The sequence below is a fragment of the Biomphalaria glabrata genome, chromosome 1, assembly GCF_947242115.1.
Source record: "Biomphalaria glabrata chromosome 1, xgBioGlab47.1, whole genome shotgun sequence".
Lineage (NCBI taxonomy): Eukaryota > Metazoa > Mollusca > Gastropoda > Planorbidae > Biomphalaria > Biomphalaria glabrata.
Window position 1 is genome coordinate 16,313,284 of NC_074711.1, and position 15,120 is coordinate 16,328,403.

Below are 15,120 nucleotides of genomic sequence, written 5' to 3' on the forward strand. Positions count from 1 at the left end.
AATAGTTGGACTTCTGCCTGACAAAAGAACAATAAAAATGTCTGACCAACTATCTGCTTTACAATGACAAATTGTCTTAAATAGATTTTAATGTAACACTGAGACTTCAACAACAGAGACTGAACTAATAGGTTGATTTCATCTTAACAGTTTAGTGTTAGGAAAAGATTAGTGTACATGCATAAGAATACAAATATCTGTAGTCTGTCGATATTATATTATTATTCATTTATAGTATCTTTATGTTTTTTAAGTTGAACAAATGTAATTTATATTTTAAGCATATGAAAGAACTTTTCTTTAAGTTATTTTATTGTGAAATAGTTGATGTTTACTTACGGAGAGCTAGACTTACTTACTTAGGTCTTCCCGCGACATTTGGCGCATTGGACGGCAAGCTGTCTCCATAAAGATCTGTCATTTGCAATGTCTGAAGCCTCCTCCCACCTGGTGTCCATTGTTCTGAGGTCCTCCATGAAGGTGTGGCGCCAAGTAATACGAGGACGTCCCTGTTTGCACTTTCCTCGTATTGGCCTCCATGTCATCGCAACTTTTGGTATGCGTAGTTCATTTTGTCGTAGAACATGTCCCGCAAACCTCTTGCGACGCTCTGTCACAACCTCGCTAAGTGTTCGACTTCCAGTTCGGCATAGGATTTCCTTGTTTGAGACCCGATCTGTGGAACTGACTCCCAAAATCCATCTCAGCCATTTTTGTTGAGCCACATTTAGTCTTTTCTCAATTTTGACAGATGACTTCCATGTCTCACATGCATATGTTGCAGTTGGAATGATGATTGTGTTGAGAAGGTGTATTTTTGTCTTGAGTCTAATGGCTTGGCTTGTCCAAGTAGGCTGCATCCTTTGGAAAATGCTCCCTGCCTTTCCTATTCAGCACGCTACATCATGGTAGGCATCCCCATCATTTGTTATGATGCTGCCAAGATACGTGAACTTGTCCAGCTCTTTAAGCTTTGGCTCGCCAAGTCTGACGGGGACACCCTTTGCCGTATATCCCACTCGCAAAATTTTAGTCTTATCCAAATTTATGCAGAGGCCAATTTTGGGTGCTTCACTATCTAGGCTCTTCGTCATTTCTTGTATGCATTTATTTGTAGCCCCGAGTAGTGCAACATCATCAGCAAAGTCCAAGTCCGTCATTCGGTTTTGTTCATGCCATGGAATACCAAGGGCAGTCTCCTCATTATGTAGTTGATGGCTAGGAGGAAAAGGAAGGGAGATAAGATGCACCTCTGTCTCGATGCTAAAAAACTCAGTTATTCCTTCTTCTGTTTTAATGCAGCAACTAGACTGACCGTATAGGTGTCGTAGGATCTGGACCAATTTTTCTGGGATGCTGTATTCTCTAACTATTTTCCATACTGATTCTGTATGGACACTATCAAACGCTTTCTTAAAGGCTATGAAACTGATCGTTAGCCATTGTTGGTACTCAAGACTTTGTTCTATGATATTTCGTAGAACAAAGATCCACTCTGTACATGATCTGCCTCTTCGGAAACCTGCTTGTTTAAAATTTAATTTTTTATAAGTAAAAGTTACAGTAGTTTTTGTTGTTCTGAACTTATCCTTTCTTTATAAATACACCAGCATCTATTCAGGTGTGTTTCTTATTGAACAAATAAGTTGTTGAATTGTTCTTGCAGTTTGAATGGGTTTGTTCAAATTTTCACCTGTAAATCTTTGATTTCTTGTATGGTGTCACTTACAATTTTGCACTTACATTTTTAATAATACATGCACCATATTTTATTACAAAATGGCATGTTCCATTGGTAAATATTAAAAAATAAGTGATTTAACCAAACTAAGCTGATTACTGCTTCCTACAATTAATACAAGTTCATTGAACAATTATTTTGGTAGTTTAATCTAATTTTATTTGTAAGATTATAAAAAAAACTCATGCACATGTTTATATTTTTTATTTGATTTCTTTCTGTATTCTAGAACAATGAAAGCTCAATAATTGTCTTTAATGTCACTCTGGAAGCAGTGACCAGGGAGGAAAGTCTGTACTTTATAAAGGAACTATTTACTACATATGGGAATTCAGACTCAATAAAGCTGAGTGATTTAGCATCTCTGCTGTACCATCTTGGTCTTGGGCATAGAAAAGGTAAAGATAGCTTGTTTCTTATAAATTGTAGCTATTGACTGATTTTAAATTTTCAGTTTGATATTTAAAAATATCTTTGTTTACATCTCAGAAGATGACAACCTCAAAGATCATGATCATACCAGACGCAGGAAGTCTGTTGCCAACACACATGTCCATACTCATCATAAAGAAGTATTCACACTTATAGTGTTAGATTTATTGTTAAAATAACCTCATCTAAATTTGTATAAATTAATAAACTAAGTGCATGGATCAGATTTATTATACTGTGACATTCTTGGATTAGCTCATTAGGAAAATAAGTTTTATATTATATGTATTACTTAAACAAGATTTTTGGTTATTTTTACATTCATGTTTATAAATCATTATTATAAACAATATTAATAATAATTATTCCAGTGTCAAAACGTCACTCAACTTCTAGATGCTTTCCACATGAGCACAAAAACGAAAATCTCAGTGGACGAGTTTACATACCTGTGTCCTGCTCTGATTCACCAGTTAGTCTCTAATGCTTGTCACCCTCATGATCACAATGATGATAAAAGTCTCCACTTATCCCACTCGCATCAAGAAGCTAAATCAGAACATGAGCATGACCTTCAGAACACCATAGAAAAGCTAAACATAACTGAAATTCCTGCTAAAGGTTTGCATTTCACTAGTTGTATTGTTCCTTACATTCAGTATATAATTTGGTTATAAGTTTCTTTTTTTTTTTTTTTAAATGTCGGCCAACTGATCAATTCAGACAAGATTTAAAGTTTCAGTCCTTCTCTTAAAATAATTTAATGTACAAGTTGGTGAAAGTCCATAAAAATAAAGTAATAGTAACTTATATTACATTTGGTTCAACCAAGGCAATATCATGAGGACAAATGCATACATTTTATTACCCCGAGGTAAATAAGTGCTTTTCATTTACTATTTGTTTTTAAGACAAGGGGGGCAGTAAAAATATTTGAATCTGTATTTATATCATGCTAATAACTTAAGATATTTGAGTGTTTAAAAAACAATTGATGTGTTCATTTCAAATGACATTATTATTATAAAATTGTTAGAAATTAAATTAAAATGGATAATTTTGGACCTAATGGTACTCAAATTAAAGAAAAATAGAAAATACAACATCTGATTGGTGTAAAAATGTGATGTCATGTTTAGTATGTCTTTCATTATACACATTTAAATAAAAAGATAATCTTTTTAATGAGAACTTTATTATTAGATTAATATATTTATTAACAGTTTCCAAAGCTTTGTTCAAATATGTTCTTTTTTTGTGTGTGTCTGTATTTGTAAAAATCAGCTTTATTTCTCAAAACAATCATTGAATTTTCATTCGCTATTTTACCTAAATAATAATTCTAAAAAAGTAATAAAAAAAAAACCTCCATGATTTCTTTTCCCCAATAATAATGTTAAATTGTGGATATCTTTTTTAACTTAAATGAACTCCAATTGGGTTAAAATGAAGGTCTGAAAGTCAATTTAGCTTTTTGTTATTAACTTTTTTTTAATACAGAAACAAAACTATTAAGTTTTTTTGTTTTTTTTTTAGTCTGGGGCTACAGTGTCATAGCAGTGGTCATCATTAGCCTTGTAGGACTTCTTGGTGTGGCAGTTATACCCATCATGCAAAAAGTGTTTTATAATCACCTGCTGCAGTTCCTGGTTGCTCTAGCCATTGGTGCCTTGACGGGGGATGCCCTTCTACATTTGTTGCCTCACGTGAGTTTTAAGTGAAACATTTTTCAAAAACCCTTCTCAGTACAGAACAAAAATATGTGGTGGTTCTCAACAAAAAATGGTCTCAATAATCCTGTAGACTTGCCAACTTGAATTTATTACATTGCTTACAACAGCAAAATATAAATAGATTGCAAGTTGTATTTTCTTTCATATTTCATTTGGTTTCATTTACTAGGCAATAATAGAATCATCCAGCCATGAACATGATCATGATACTAACAAGACTGAAGAACACGATCACTCAGCAGCAGCCTGGAAAGGGTTAACGGCTCTGGGTGGAATTTTATTCTTCTTTGTTGCAGAAAGATTACTTACTATCATAACTGTTATCAAAAGAAACAAAAACTCTACAGTGAGTAGCTTCCTTTCATTGTCAAACTAAAACAACTTATCACTTATCATTCTGGAGATTGATAGTGTAGTAAATTTAAGATATTTAGCTTAGCAAATATTTTTATGAGAAAGCTGATGATGCCTTATCTAATTTGAGACATTTTTCACTTCTTAGCCTATCATTTAGGACATTCTTTATTTTCAGTTAGTTTTCTCAAATTTATTAGTAATTATTTTTTTTTATTTAAATGTTATTGTTACCTTTGATTGTAAGTAGCTTTTAAAAAGTCTTACAAGCTCTTCATGTTTTTGTTTTTTTAAAGAATCTTGTTATTTGATCAGAAACACATTTGAAGTTTTTACTTTTGATTGACAATAGTATTTTCTTTGTATGCTGAATGGCTTAACATAAGTATAAAGCGGTTCTTAAATTTTTGTTCAAGAAACAAGAAAAGAAGAAGAGATGTGAGAAATTTTGTGACAAAGAAAGTAATAAGGCTTCAGTTGGGTCCAAGCTGACCAACAGACAAAGTAGCCAGGATGAATGTGATCAGATGGTTATGCTAGTACACCCCAATAAAGGTAAGCTAAGCAACTTTAGATACTTTTTGTGCATTTTGGTATTACATTTTGTTACATTGTCACATTGGTCAGTTTTTGTGCATGTTCTGCTTTACGTAGTGTTGAGAAATCATATGTTCAGTTTTGTGCATGTTTGTTTGGCTTTATATAAATATGATTAGCTACATTAAAAGCTAAGTGCATGTTTGCAATTATATTTTAGGGAAGTTTCATTTTGCTTTACTTTGTGTTTTGCACTTTGTGTTATGGAGCATTTGCTTGTGAATTTTATGTTTTTAGTAGAATATGTTTTTTTCCTTTGTATCCTGCTGAGTAGAATGAAGCTTTTTTTTTTTTTATCGAAGTATTAAATATATTAAAAGCTAAACTATAGATTCAATTACCATTTGAGTTTCTATTGTTTTTTTTTTTTGTTTATGTTGATTTTTGAGACATGACAGCTTTAATTTTTATTAACCTTTAAATCTATAGTTTATGTGTTTTGGTAATCTATAATTGATTCATTTTGTGATTTACTATTATTTTTTTTTTAAGTTTACTCTAACTTTAAAATATTTTTACACCTAGATGTTTTGAATGATACCACAGCTTATGGTATGGCCTGTCTGTATATACCTATATTTTAGTCTAACCCATAACTACTGTATACCCTTTTGTCTCCTTGTATAAATTCTCAATAGGAAAAAGAACAAATAGATTGAAACCTGGTGTACTAATTTTTCCTTTATTGTTTTCATTCTAAATTATATAGAAAATAAAAAAAATAATTTGGATCACGTAAAAGAGAAATTTTAAAAGATGATTATGTAAAATTAATGTAAACAAAAATGCAGGATAAAAAAAACTTGTAAGAATTAATTTTATATGATTGGAATACCATAAATAATTTAATCATTTATTTTGTTTCATTTCATTTGGTAACTATAGAACATGTTAATACTGTAACATCTTCAGAATCTGTCTCCCTTTCTTCCCATCTTTCCTAAAAACCTCAGTTTCAATACAAACAAAATGTAACTGAACACCACTATCAGGAGCAGTGATTTAAATTATCTTATTAAAATAACAAATCAATTGTATAGTATTTTTCAATTAAATCAGTGGTTTCCCATCACTCCCCTTTGTTCTTTAAGACTCACCATTCCATTTTGAATATGAAATATTCCATCACATTAAAATGGTACAATGAAAACATTTAGAATCTGTAGTTATATTTTTTTCTATTCCCAATTTTTTTTTTCTTAGCTAATTTTTATGAAGCTTGTAATTCTCTCTATCATTTTCTAGATTTATGGTTTCTTCTTTCTATTTGGCTGTTGTTTCCTGTTTTCATATTTTGTTAAATGATTAACTAAACTCCAAAGCAGTTTCTAAGTGATCCCAAGTGTGTTTACTGTTATGAACCACTGATTTAGAAAGTGTATATGAAATGAAAAGAAATAAAACAAAGCCCTTAAAGTACTGTATGCTTCTTACACATGAACTAGTTATGTCACTGCTTTGATTCTTTTCTTACCCAATTTTGAAACTTCCACTTAACATTTCTTGACATTCCAAATTTTTATAATTTTTTTCTTTTAAAAACTTGTTCTCTTATTAAGAAGGTTATGAAGATGATGATAAATACAGAACATTTTTAAACCAGGTTGTGTTTATCAAAATATACATGATATCAAAAAGGTATTTAATCTGATAGGCAGCTTCTCACCAGAAAGCAACACATTGAATACTAGTTGGTGTTGTAATTAGTCAATCAGAAGCTTTGCAGCTAATCCAATTCTGTAAAACATAGGCAAATATTTCAAAGACATTTTATTATTAGTTTTAATTTGTTTCTTTTAATGAAACACAAAAATTACTGAACAAGAACTTTTTAAATTGTTAAACTTTCTGTTTCATCACACAGAGGTGTATACATTTTTTACTTTAGAAGCACTAAATAAAATAACTAACCTTTAATAAGATATTACTAAATGTTTCTTTTATATATATCTAAGAATTGTGCCTTGTAGTTGTGTAGTGTTGTTCTTTATAATTATAAGCAAAATGCCATCTTATTTTAATTTAAAAAAAAAACAACATATAAATTCCACATTTTTTCAATTTATTTTAAGATGTAGTGCATCTTTATAATTACTTATCTGACACATTTGAAACACTTGGAAATATATATATTTAACTGGTATATTTTTCATAATTAAAAGATAAAGATCTTAATTTTGACTATAAAATAAAAATAAATATAGGCCTCACCTCAAGATTTAATAATAGTTTAAATCTTATTAATATTCCATGAAATCTAATCTTTCAGCACTTAAGAGCTATGCAGATGCAGCTCATGATGAGTTTCTGCACCAGTGTGACGAAGAGATGGCATCCCATCCAATCCAAGCCAGTGCCACCACAAAGGATGATGAAGCAAATTTGGAACTGATGGAGGTCTCTAAATCCAATGTTGATTTTGTCCTCCCTGCTAAGGGTCACTCACATGGCCATGGTCATGCACATGCTGTACCTAATTCTGTAGCAGCTGTAGCCTGGATGGTAATTCTTGGTAGGCCTCAATAACATCCTTTTTTTTTCTCTCTGATTTACAGACATTACTTCAGGATGCTAGATTATTTTTCATGCATCATTTGTTTGATAACTCTTTGACTTACGAGGCACCATATAGACTTGTCAAAACAATCCTAGTTATGGGGGAACATTGTCTTTGTTAACTCTTGATGAAGTAGCTGTACCAAGTTAGGATTAATTGTTTTTACTGTTATGTATTTCTGCAGGTTATAGTTTAATTATTATTCAATAAGCTGCTATTCTATCCTTTATCTATATGGTGCCTCATAAGTCAAAGAAGTATCAAACAAATGATGCATGAAAAATAATCTAGCATCCTGAAGTAATTGGATGGCTTCCTGGTCGTGCGATTTGCGCGCTGGACTGTCGTTCGGATTTATCGATGGTCGAGGGTTCAAATCCTGCCCGCTCCCATCCCCCGTCGTCCTGCGGGAGGTTTGGACTAGGAAGTAAACTATCTTCAACTCTGAAGGAACATCGAAACATGTAAAACAAACAACAAACATTTTATCAAGAACTCGTGTAACTAGTTAAGTGCTTCTTTACCATTAGTTCAAGCATTACCATAGAGATGAACTGTAATGTATTGATTTTAAGGGGACTTTAGTGAGGCTGATAAATAGAACAGTTATGCAAAAATAATAATAATAATTCTTTCCTTACATTAAAAACTATTTAAAATTGTTTACTATAAGGTTTAGATGGAGTGCTACTTCATTTTACATTTTTCTTATTTGTATTTAAATATTAACTAAAATCTTTGCTGAGTATTTTTTAATTTTTTTTTCAGGTGATGGCATTCATAACTTTAGTGATGGTCTAGCAATAGGTGCTGCATTTGCGAATAGTATAACTGGTGGAATTAGCACATCAATAGCTGTCTTCTGTCATGAGTTACCACATGAAATAGGTCAGTGGTAAAATACATTTGTTCAAATATGAATTCTCTTTGTCACACTTGATTAGCAGCTACTAAGCATGTAGAGTCTGGTCAAGATAGGGGTCAAGTTATTTATGTGTTAGGTCAATAGTAACTTGGGGAAGTATTTGAAAAGATATTTTTATAAACAAGTTGGTCGCTACAAAAGATATTCCATAGATAATTGGAAGAAAATGTCAAATTATGCAATCATCAGAAAGTCTTTTTGGCAAACTATACAAATTAAAATATTTGGCTTGTTAGTTGTCATTTGATTAGTAGTCATTAGTTAGTAGTTATCAAACATTATTCATTGTCTACTGTGTTCTGTTTTCATACTGATTGATATCTATGTTACTCAATCTACTTTAATACTTATATAATTTTTATTTGTGTTTGATGTGAATTTTTCTTCCTCTTTGGAGTATTTTTCATTTTATTGAGTTTGAATATATTTTACTCATAAACTAATTGTTTTCAATACTGCATTTCTTCAATTAGTTATTGTAAAGGCATCTCAAAACCTTCATATTATTTGTTACAAAAGAAAAAAAGGTCTAATTAGTTTTGTGAATAGCACAACTCTCAAAATAAAATTATAACACTCTTCACTTTTATCAATTCAATAACTAAACATTTTACTCAACCTCTTGTATCAAATATTTACAAAATATGATAGATTTTCTTTTTATTTTAGAGTATTAATGACAAATAAAAAATTTTCAGGTGACTTTGCTGTATTACTGCGGGCAGGAATGAGTATCAAACAAGCTGTTTTATACAATTGTTTATCTTCACTACTTTGCCTTATTGGCATGCTCATTGGAGTCGCTATAGGAAATATATCCTCTGCCTCTCAATGGATATTTGCCCTTGTAGGTGGAATGTTTTTATACATCGCCCTTGTAGACATGGTAAGTAATTTTTTTTGTAGACATTTGAATCTCCTGAAATATTTTTGTGGGATATTTGTTTACCATAAACTGTCTTTTTTATGTGATGTCTCACATCAGGTTAAATTTCCTGGCAGTTTTTTTTTTCTTAACCTGCTTAAGCTTATATTTTGAAGCTTTACGTCTAAATAAATGTAATATCTTTATATTTTTAAGCGTTACGTCTAAATTGTCTTTTAATGTTGCCATGTTTGGATCTGTATCGTTAAACTAGAATTTTATATATGTCGAATAGGCTTAGACATGCACTTAACCAGGATTTTTTTTTTGGGTTTGGGGGTGGGGGGGGGGGGGGGACATCAATCTTACAAAAAGTTATCTGCTTCATAATGGAAGAATTGTATTTAAAAAACAACTTTTTTTTATGTTACTTGTTACTAGCAATTATGCTTTCCTATTTGATCAAGGGTAACAAAGTTATGAATTAAAATTAAGCAAACTAGTTATTAGGTAGAATTCTTCACCATGATAGAGAACAAATCAACTATATCACCTTACCTTTTATATAATACATATTTTTACATATTTTTAAGAATGTATTTAAATTCAAATAAATTCAAGCATTAACATCTTTTGACATGCTGTATCTTGTAACAGTTTAAAAAGCTCTTAATGCATAATTATTGAAAAATGCTATTGTAACATCTGACATAGTGTGATTTCAATGGAGTTACTTACCTAAACTTTCTAACCTACTAGTCAGAGGCTCTTGATAAAATTTGCATTTATCTATTTTCAGTTGCCTGAGATGAGTTCAGTGGACCCCAAAAAAGGAGAAAATCCATTTCTTCATCTTTCATTACAAGTCTTAGGTATCTTGCTTGGCTCAGGAATCATGTTGCTCATTGCTGTATTTGAAAATTCTATCAAGAAAGCATTGAATTAATTTTTGACCCCACCACTTGATTGATCTGTCATATTTGATTTAAGAAATATTTTGTTACGTACTTTTGCATTTGTAAAAAAAATATTTTTTGATTACTTCTATTTTGTTGTATACTTTATTTCGCTGTAAGAAGAGGCCATTAAAAGTTTCATTATACTGCTTAGTCAAATACTTTCCTCTATTCCTTTTTTTTTTCTAAACCTTTACATGTTTTTTTTTTAAAGTTATTGACACTTTGAAGTTCTAATATGTTGTACTGTGCTGTACAGCTGATCTTTAGTAAGTTAATATTGTTTTCCTTTTTTTTTCCTTAATTCTTCAAACAAAAAATATGTTTTGTTTTGTTATGCTTCCAAGTCATTGATCGATTTGCATAAACTTTATATGACTCAATGCCTATTTTTGAAAATATTGTATTTAGTTAAGTTTTTCTTAACTATGTTAAAAATTATAAAAACAAATCTGACAAGCAACTATTTTTACATTGATTGAGACTTTGGCTCAGGTATTTTGATAACAATTAGAATAATTTATAGCTAGAAGTAGATCAGAAAATTCTGCCTTGCCACATGATATAATGCACTCTTCCTCAGTCTAGGGACTCGAAGATGCCTTATTGCTAGACTATAACCTCTGCTGACTTTTGTAATATTTTATGAGCCATCGTTACATATTTTATTGTCTAGTCAAATGGTTTATGAACTATATAAAAGTAAGTTAGGTTTTTTTTATGCCAGCAAGTTAAGGTCTCATAGTAAGTTCCATAGAATGGAGTTTAATAAAAAAAATCTTTTTTGTACATAAAGATTTTATTCTACGTTTAGCTGAGTTGTTTTTTTTTTATATGATGTTCTTTAAGTTTAACTGGTCAATAAGAGCACAAAGAAATTATTTCTCAATCTGTTTATTTATATTAGTTAGAAAACCTTTTGTTATATATAATAGATATATGCATTTGCCTTTTTAGTTTATTTCCCCGAGGCCTTGTCATCACATCCTAAGAATAATCAAAGTAGATTTGGAAAACATATCTTGTTCACCTTATTTAAATATAAGTAATATTAATTTATTGGCATATTGATTTGTAATAGTCTACTTCAGAGCGCCTTTCAAGATGGCATCACAGCAAGTCCTATATAAATTATATGGTATATATATATATATATATATATATATATATATATATATGCGACCAAAAAAACTTTTATATTATATTGGAATCTCAGTTACTTTGAATGTTTTGTAAATCTTGAATGATCCTTGTTTAACGGGAAATGGCTTCCTGGTCATGTGGTATGCGCTCTGGGCTGTTGACTTTATGGTCTCAGGATCAAACTCTTCTTGCTTCCATCCCTCCTGGCTGTTCTGCAAGAGCTCTAAGCTAGTAAATAATCATCTTCAAATCTGAATGAAAGTCTGAAATGTGTTAAACAAACAAAAATATTTTTATATTAAATAAAAGATATTTGGTACAATTAACTATCTGACATTCTTATGATTTGATTGTTCAGATTTGTACACATTTTGCTTTATAACTTATCTGCTTTAAACAAAATTAATGTTTTGCAAAACTTTTTTAAGATTTAATTATAATGTTTGTTGTAAATGTATTGAAAAATTTAGTTCCATAATGTCACAACTTAACTGTTTATAGAATTTATATCAGTAGTCTTTGCCTCAAAATGTACTAACCTAAATAAGGTGTAAATGGGTATATAGATCATTATGTAGAACTTTTGGCTTGATGAAAGAAAAATAAATCATTCCAGGGCATCCAGCTCAGATTGTATAAATGATGATCTTCATCGATGACATGTTAGTTTAAATCCTTTGGTACAGTTCAATAAACAGTGTAAGTGTTGATCATTTGTGAACACTATAAATCTTGGGTGTAGTATAATAAACGTCTATACTAACTTTGCTTTATTGCTGAGCTTCAAATGTATTCCAGAATTAACACTTTGCAAGCATGTTTGTGTTTGTTGATATCATGAAGATTTCTAAATAATTTATTGCCAAATATTTAATGTAAAAAAAACAAACAAACATTAACATATCTACCAACTAAAAATGTCTTTTTTGTGGTATATGGTGATCTTTATGTTGTTGCATTATGGAGCAATTTATAATACTTTACACAGTCTGTTTGAGTCTTGTTAAAATCAATTTGCCTGCAGTTGCTAAAACTACTTAAGGATTTCATTTGGACTTGTTGACCATGGAATGTTAGGGAGATTACTAAACAGTAAAAATCTGGGCTGCTGGTGATAGAGGAACACTAGCCTAGTTATCCTTATGTACTGTGGTACTAGTTATGGTCAACCCATAAATCAATAAGCTATTTATTTATCTCATCTTTATTTATTTCATCACACCGCCTGTCACTTTACATGGCATTGTCAATGTTATGTTACAATGGACCCCTTGTCAATAAATATGATTTTATCTTATCCTGAGTGAGCTGGAAGCATTGTTTAGTATTACTTATGTTTATTTGTTTCTAATTCAAGAATGGATTAAAACCGTCATATTTTGCTTTTTTTTCTGTATTTATAAAATCCCAAATTTTTTTTTAATGATGTAAATTTAAGAAATAAAATACTGAGCTGTAAATGTTATGATAAATTGATATTATTTTGTTTTGTATTTGTTTTGTATGTCAGATTGGAAATCCACATAGCCAATTCTGTTGGAGCTTTGTTTTAAAACTTTTTTTTTTTGTATAAGTATTTGTTGATATTGTCAGTACTGCAATCAGGGCTGGATTTAAGTTGGTGGAGACCTAGGACAGGCTTTTTGTGTGTGTGTGTGGGGGGGTCTATATCTTTTAATGAAGACTATAATGAAAAGGAACTCAATTAATGCTAAGGTAATTAAAACACAAAGAGTACATGTACATTTAATTGAATTGTTTTTCTTTTTTAGTATATAGAATAGAATTTTTATATTTTTTTTAGTTTGTGCAGTTTGAGGGTAAGGCCTTGGGTGGCTGTACTGCTATAAATCCAGCCCTGACTGCTATCAGTGTATTATTTCATAAAGCAAATATAATGCAAATGAATGGTTGGATGATGAATGTAACTCCAGAAGAATACAGAGAATTTATGCTGCCCAACCATTTAATATAGTGCAGTTTTTTTTTTGGGTGTTCTAAGAATATTAAAGACTGCCCTTAGAGTGATTATACAAATCTTCCATCAAATTTAGTGATCTGATAGTCTGGGCCTTAACTGTTGCACTACTATTTCCTTTTGATTTTGCCATAAGCACTTTCTCATTGGTGGAGGCAAAGCTAAAATGGTTCAAGGGCTTCATCTGTGACAATAGTAATATAGGTTTGGATTGTATCCTTAAAAAATCTGGGGCTTCTTTTTTTGTTTGCACCATATCTTATGATGATGTACATATATGCCATAGATGAAGATATGTTTATTTTTGTACTACTATATTTTAGACATTTGCTTATTTTAATTGGGCTTATGGAAGTATACTTTATATTTGTTTTCTTCAGTAACATTAGAGGTCAAATAAGTAGTACCACTTCAGGGTCTCTGTCCAGGGCTTTTGGAATGGAGAGTTTCAAGCCCACACTCCCTTGGAGTTTGATCATGACTATCTAGTACTGTGTCTGATAGGAACTGTGCATGTATAGGCAGTTCCCACGTAGAGTTTTTCTTAGAGAATTATTGGAGCCATAGTGTTCATTTATTAATTGACTTTTCTGTTGAGAAATAACCTGAAAGAATTATGTTAACTTGTTCTTGATTGATACCAAAGAATATGTTCATGAACTGCTGTGTTTGATTCTATGAGCTGAAACCTTCACAAGGGCAATTAGTAGTTAGCACTATGATATTTGTTGTACCTAAGTTTTGGCATGAACTGCAAAATAAAACTATTAAAGGATAGTTGAGTCATCAAAATTGAAAATGTAAAAAAATATATATTTTAAATACATTTTCAAAAAGACGGTCATTTGAAGATTGCTTGATTCATTGATTCTATGAAAATAATGTTGTTAATATTTGTAATTTAGTTTGCTTAAAGTGTAGGTATGGTTCACACCAATAAATCATTTATAATTTGAACAGTAACTCTACAATGTATATTGTGAAGACATTGTTTATCTTCTAGTAATCTGTGTATATACTAGTTTATAATGTGTTACAACCCAACATGTTGTTCATTACTAAATGTTTTCTTTCTTGTAAACAAAACATTTCATTGACTTTTGGTAAATGGCGTTTTTGTTTGATTTCAGTTTCCCTCCATTGTTTCTGTTCACACACCTGGAATGGTTGAATACAAAATATTTGAAACTTTGTCTTTGATTTTTGTGTTGAACATTGAAATAGTATTTTATATCCATGTCATAGTCACTACCTTCACTTGGTACTTTGAAATAGTATTTTATATCCATGTCATAGTCACTATCTTCATTTGGTATAAATATTTTGATGGGACCCCCCCCCCCCCCCATTGTGTTTACAAAGCTTATATCAACTCATTCTGTCTGGTCAAAAGTTTGTACACGTTATTTCTCCCACATTCAATCTCGGAACAAGCTGAAATTATTTCTTTTACGATATATAACAAGAATCTATTTTTAAAATTAACCAATTAGTTCATTGACAATTGGTAATTAATTTGTTTGGTATCTCGAACAAGGGAAAGAAATTGTAGAATATTTGAAAAAATATACTACCTGCTGGACTAGAGACACTCACTTCCCCAAGGGATGGACTCCCCGAGTGAAACCACCAAGAAGAAAGTACACAAGATTTAGTGCGTTCATTATTTACAGATGGAGCTGCGCATTTAAACTTTAACTTATTCAACTCTTTGTACAAATTTAGAAGAAAAAAAAAAAACAAGCAAAATATAAATAACACTTTTTTAAAAAAAAGCTTATCAAAGGAGAAGAACTCCACATTAACAGCCATATCTCTCTGTACTGTAAGATTTAGTCC

The 15,120-nt window shown here is 30.8% G+C and overlaps 1 protein-coding gene across 16 annotated transcripts in view; it reads left to right on the top strand.

The window, feature by feature from the left end:
• LOC106073152 (zinc transporter ZIP10-like) overlaps positions 1–14,474 on the top strand; it is a 31,717-nt gene extending 17,243 nt beyond the window's left edge. For 14 of the 16 annotated variants that reach the window (XM_013233662.2, XM_013233639.2, XM_056024860.1 and 11 more), the window contains 11 exons: positions 1,971–2,139; positions 2,231–2,313; positions 2,545–2,794; positions 3,710–3,879; positions 4,076–4,252; positions 4,677–4,815; positions 5,383–5,409; positions 7,127–7,369; positions 8,183–8,302; positions 9,038–9,225; positions 10,004–14,474. In XM_013233662.2, the coding sequence (XP_013089116.2) occupies positions 1,971–2,139; positions 2,231–2,313; positions 2,545–2,794; positions 3,710–3,879; positions 4,076–4,252; positions 4,677–4,815; positions 5,383–5,409; positions 7,127–7,369; positions 8,183–8,302; positions 9,038–9,225; positions 10,004–10,150 (1,713 nt within the window). In that variant the 3' untranslated portion in view covers positions 10,151–14,474. The remainder of the gene's footprint in view (positions 1–1,970; positions 2,140–2,230; positions 2,314–2,544; positions 2,795–3,709; positions 3,880–4,075; positions 4,253–4,676; positions 4,816–5,382; positions 5,410–7,126; positions 7,370–8,182; positions 8,303–9,037; positions 9,226–10,003) is intronic. The other 2 variants (XM_056024929.1, XM_056024937.1) reach the window with 2 other exon arrangements.
• The last annotated feature ends 646 nt before the right edge of the window (positions 14,475–15,120 follow it).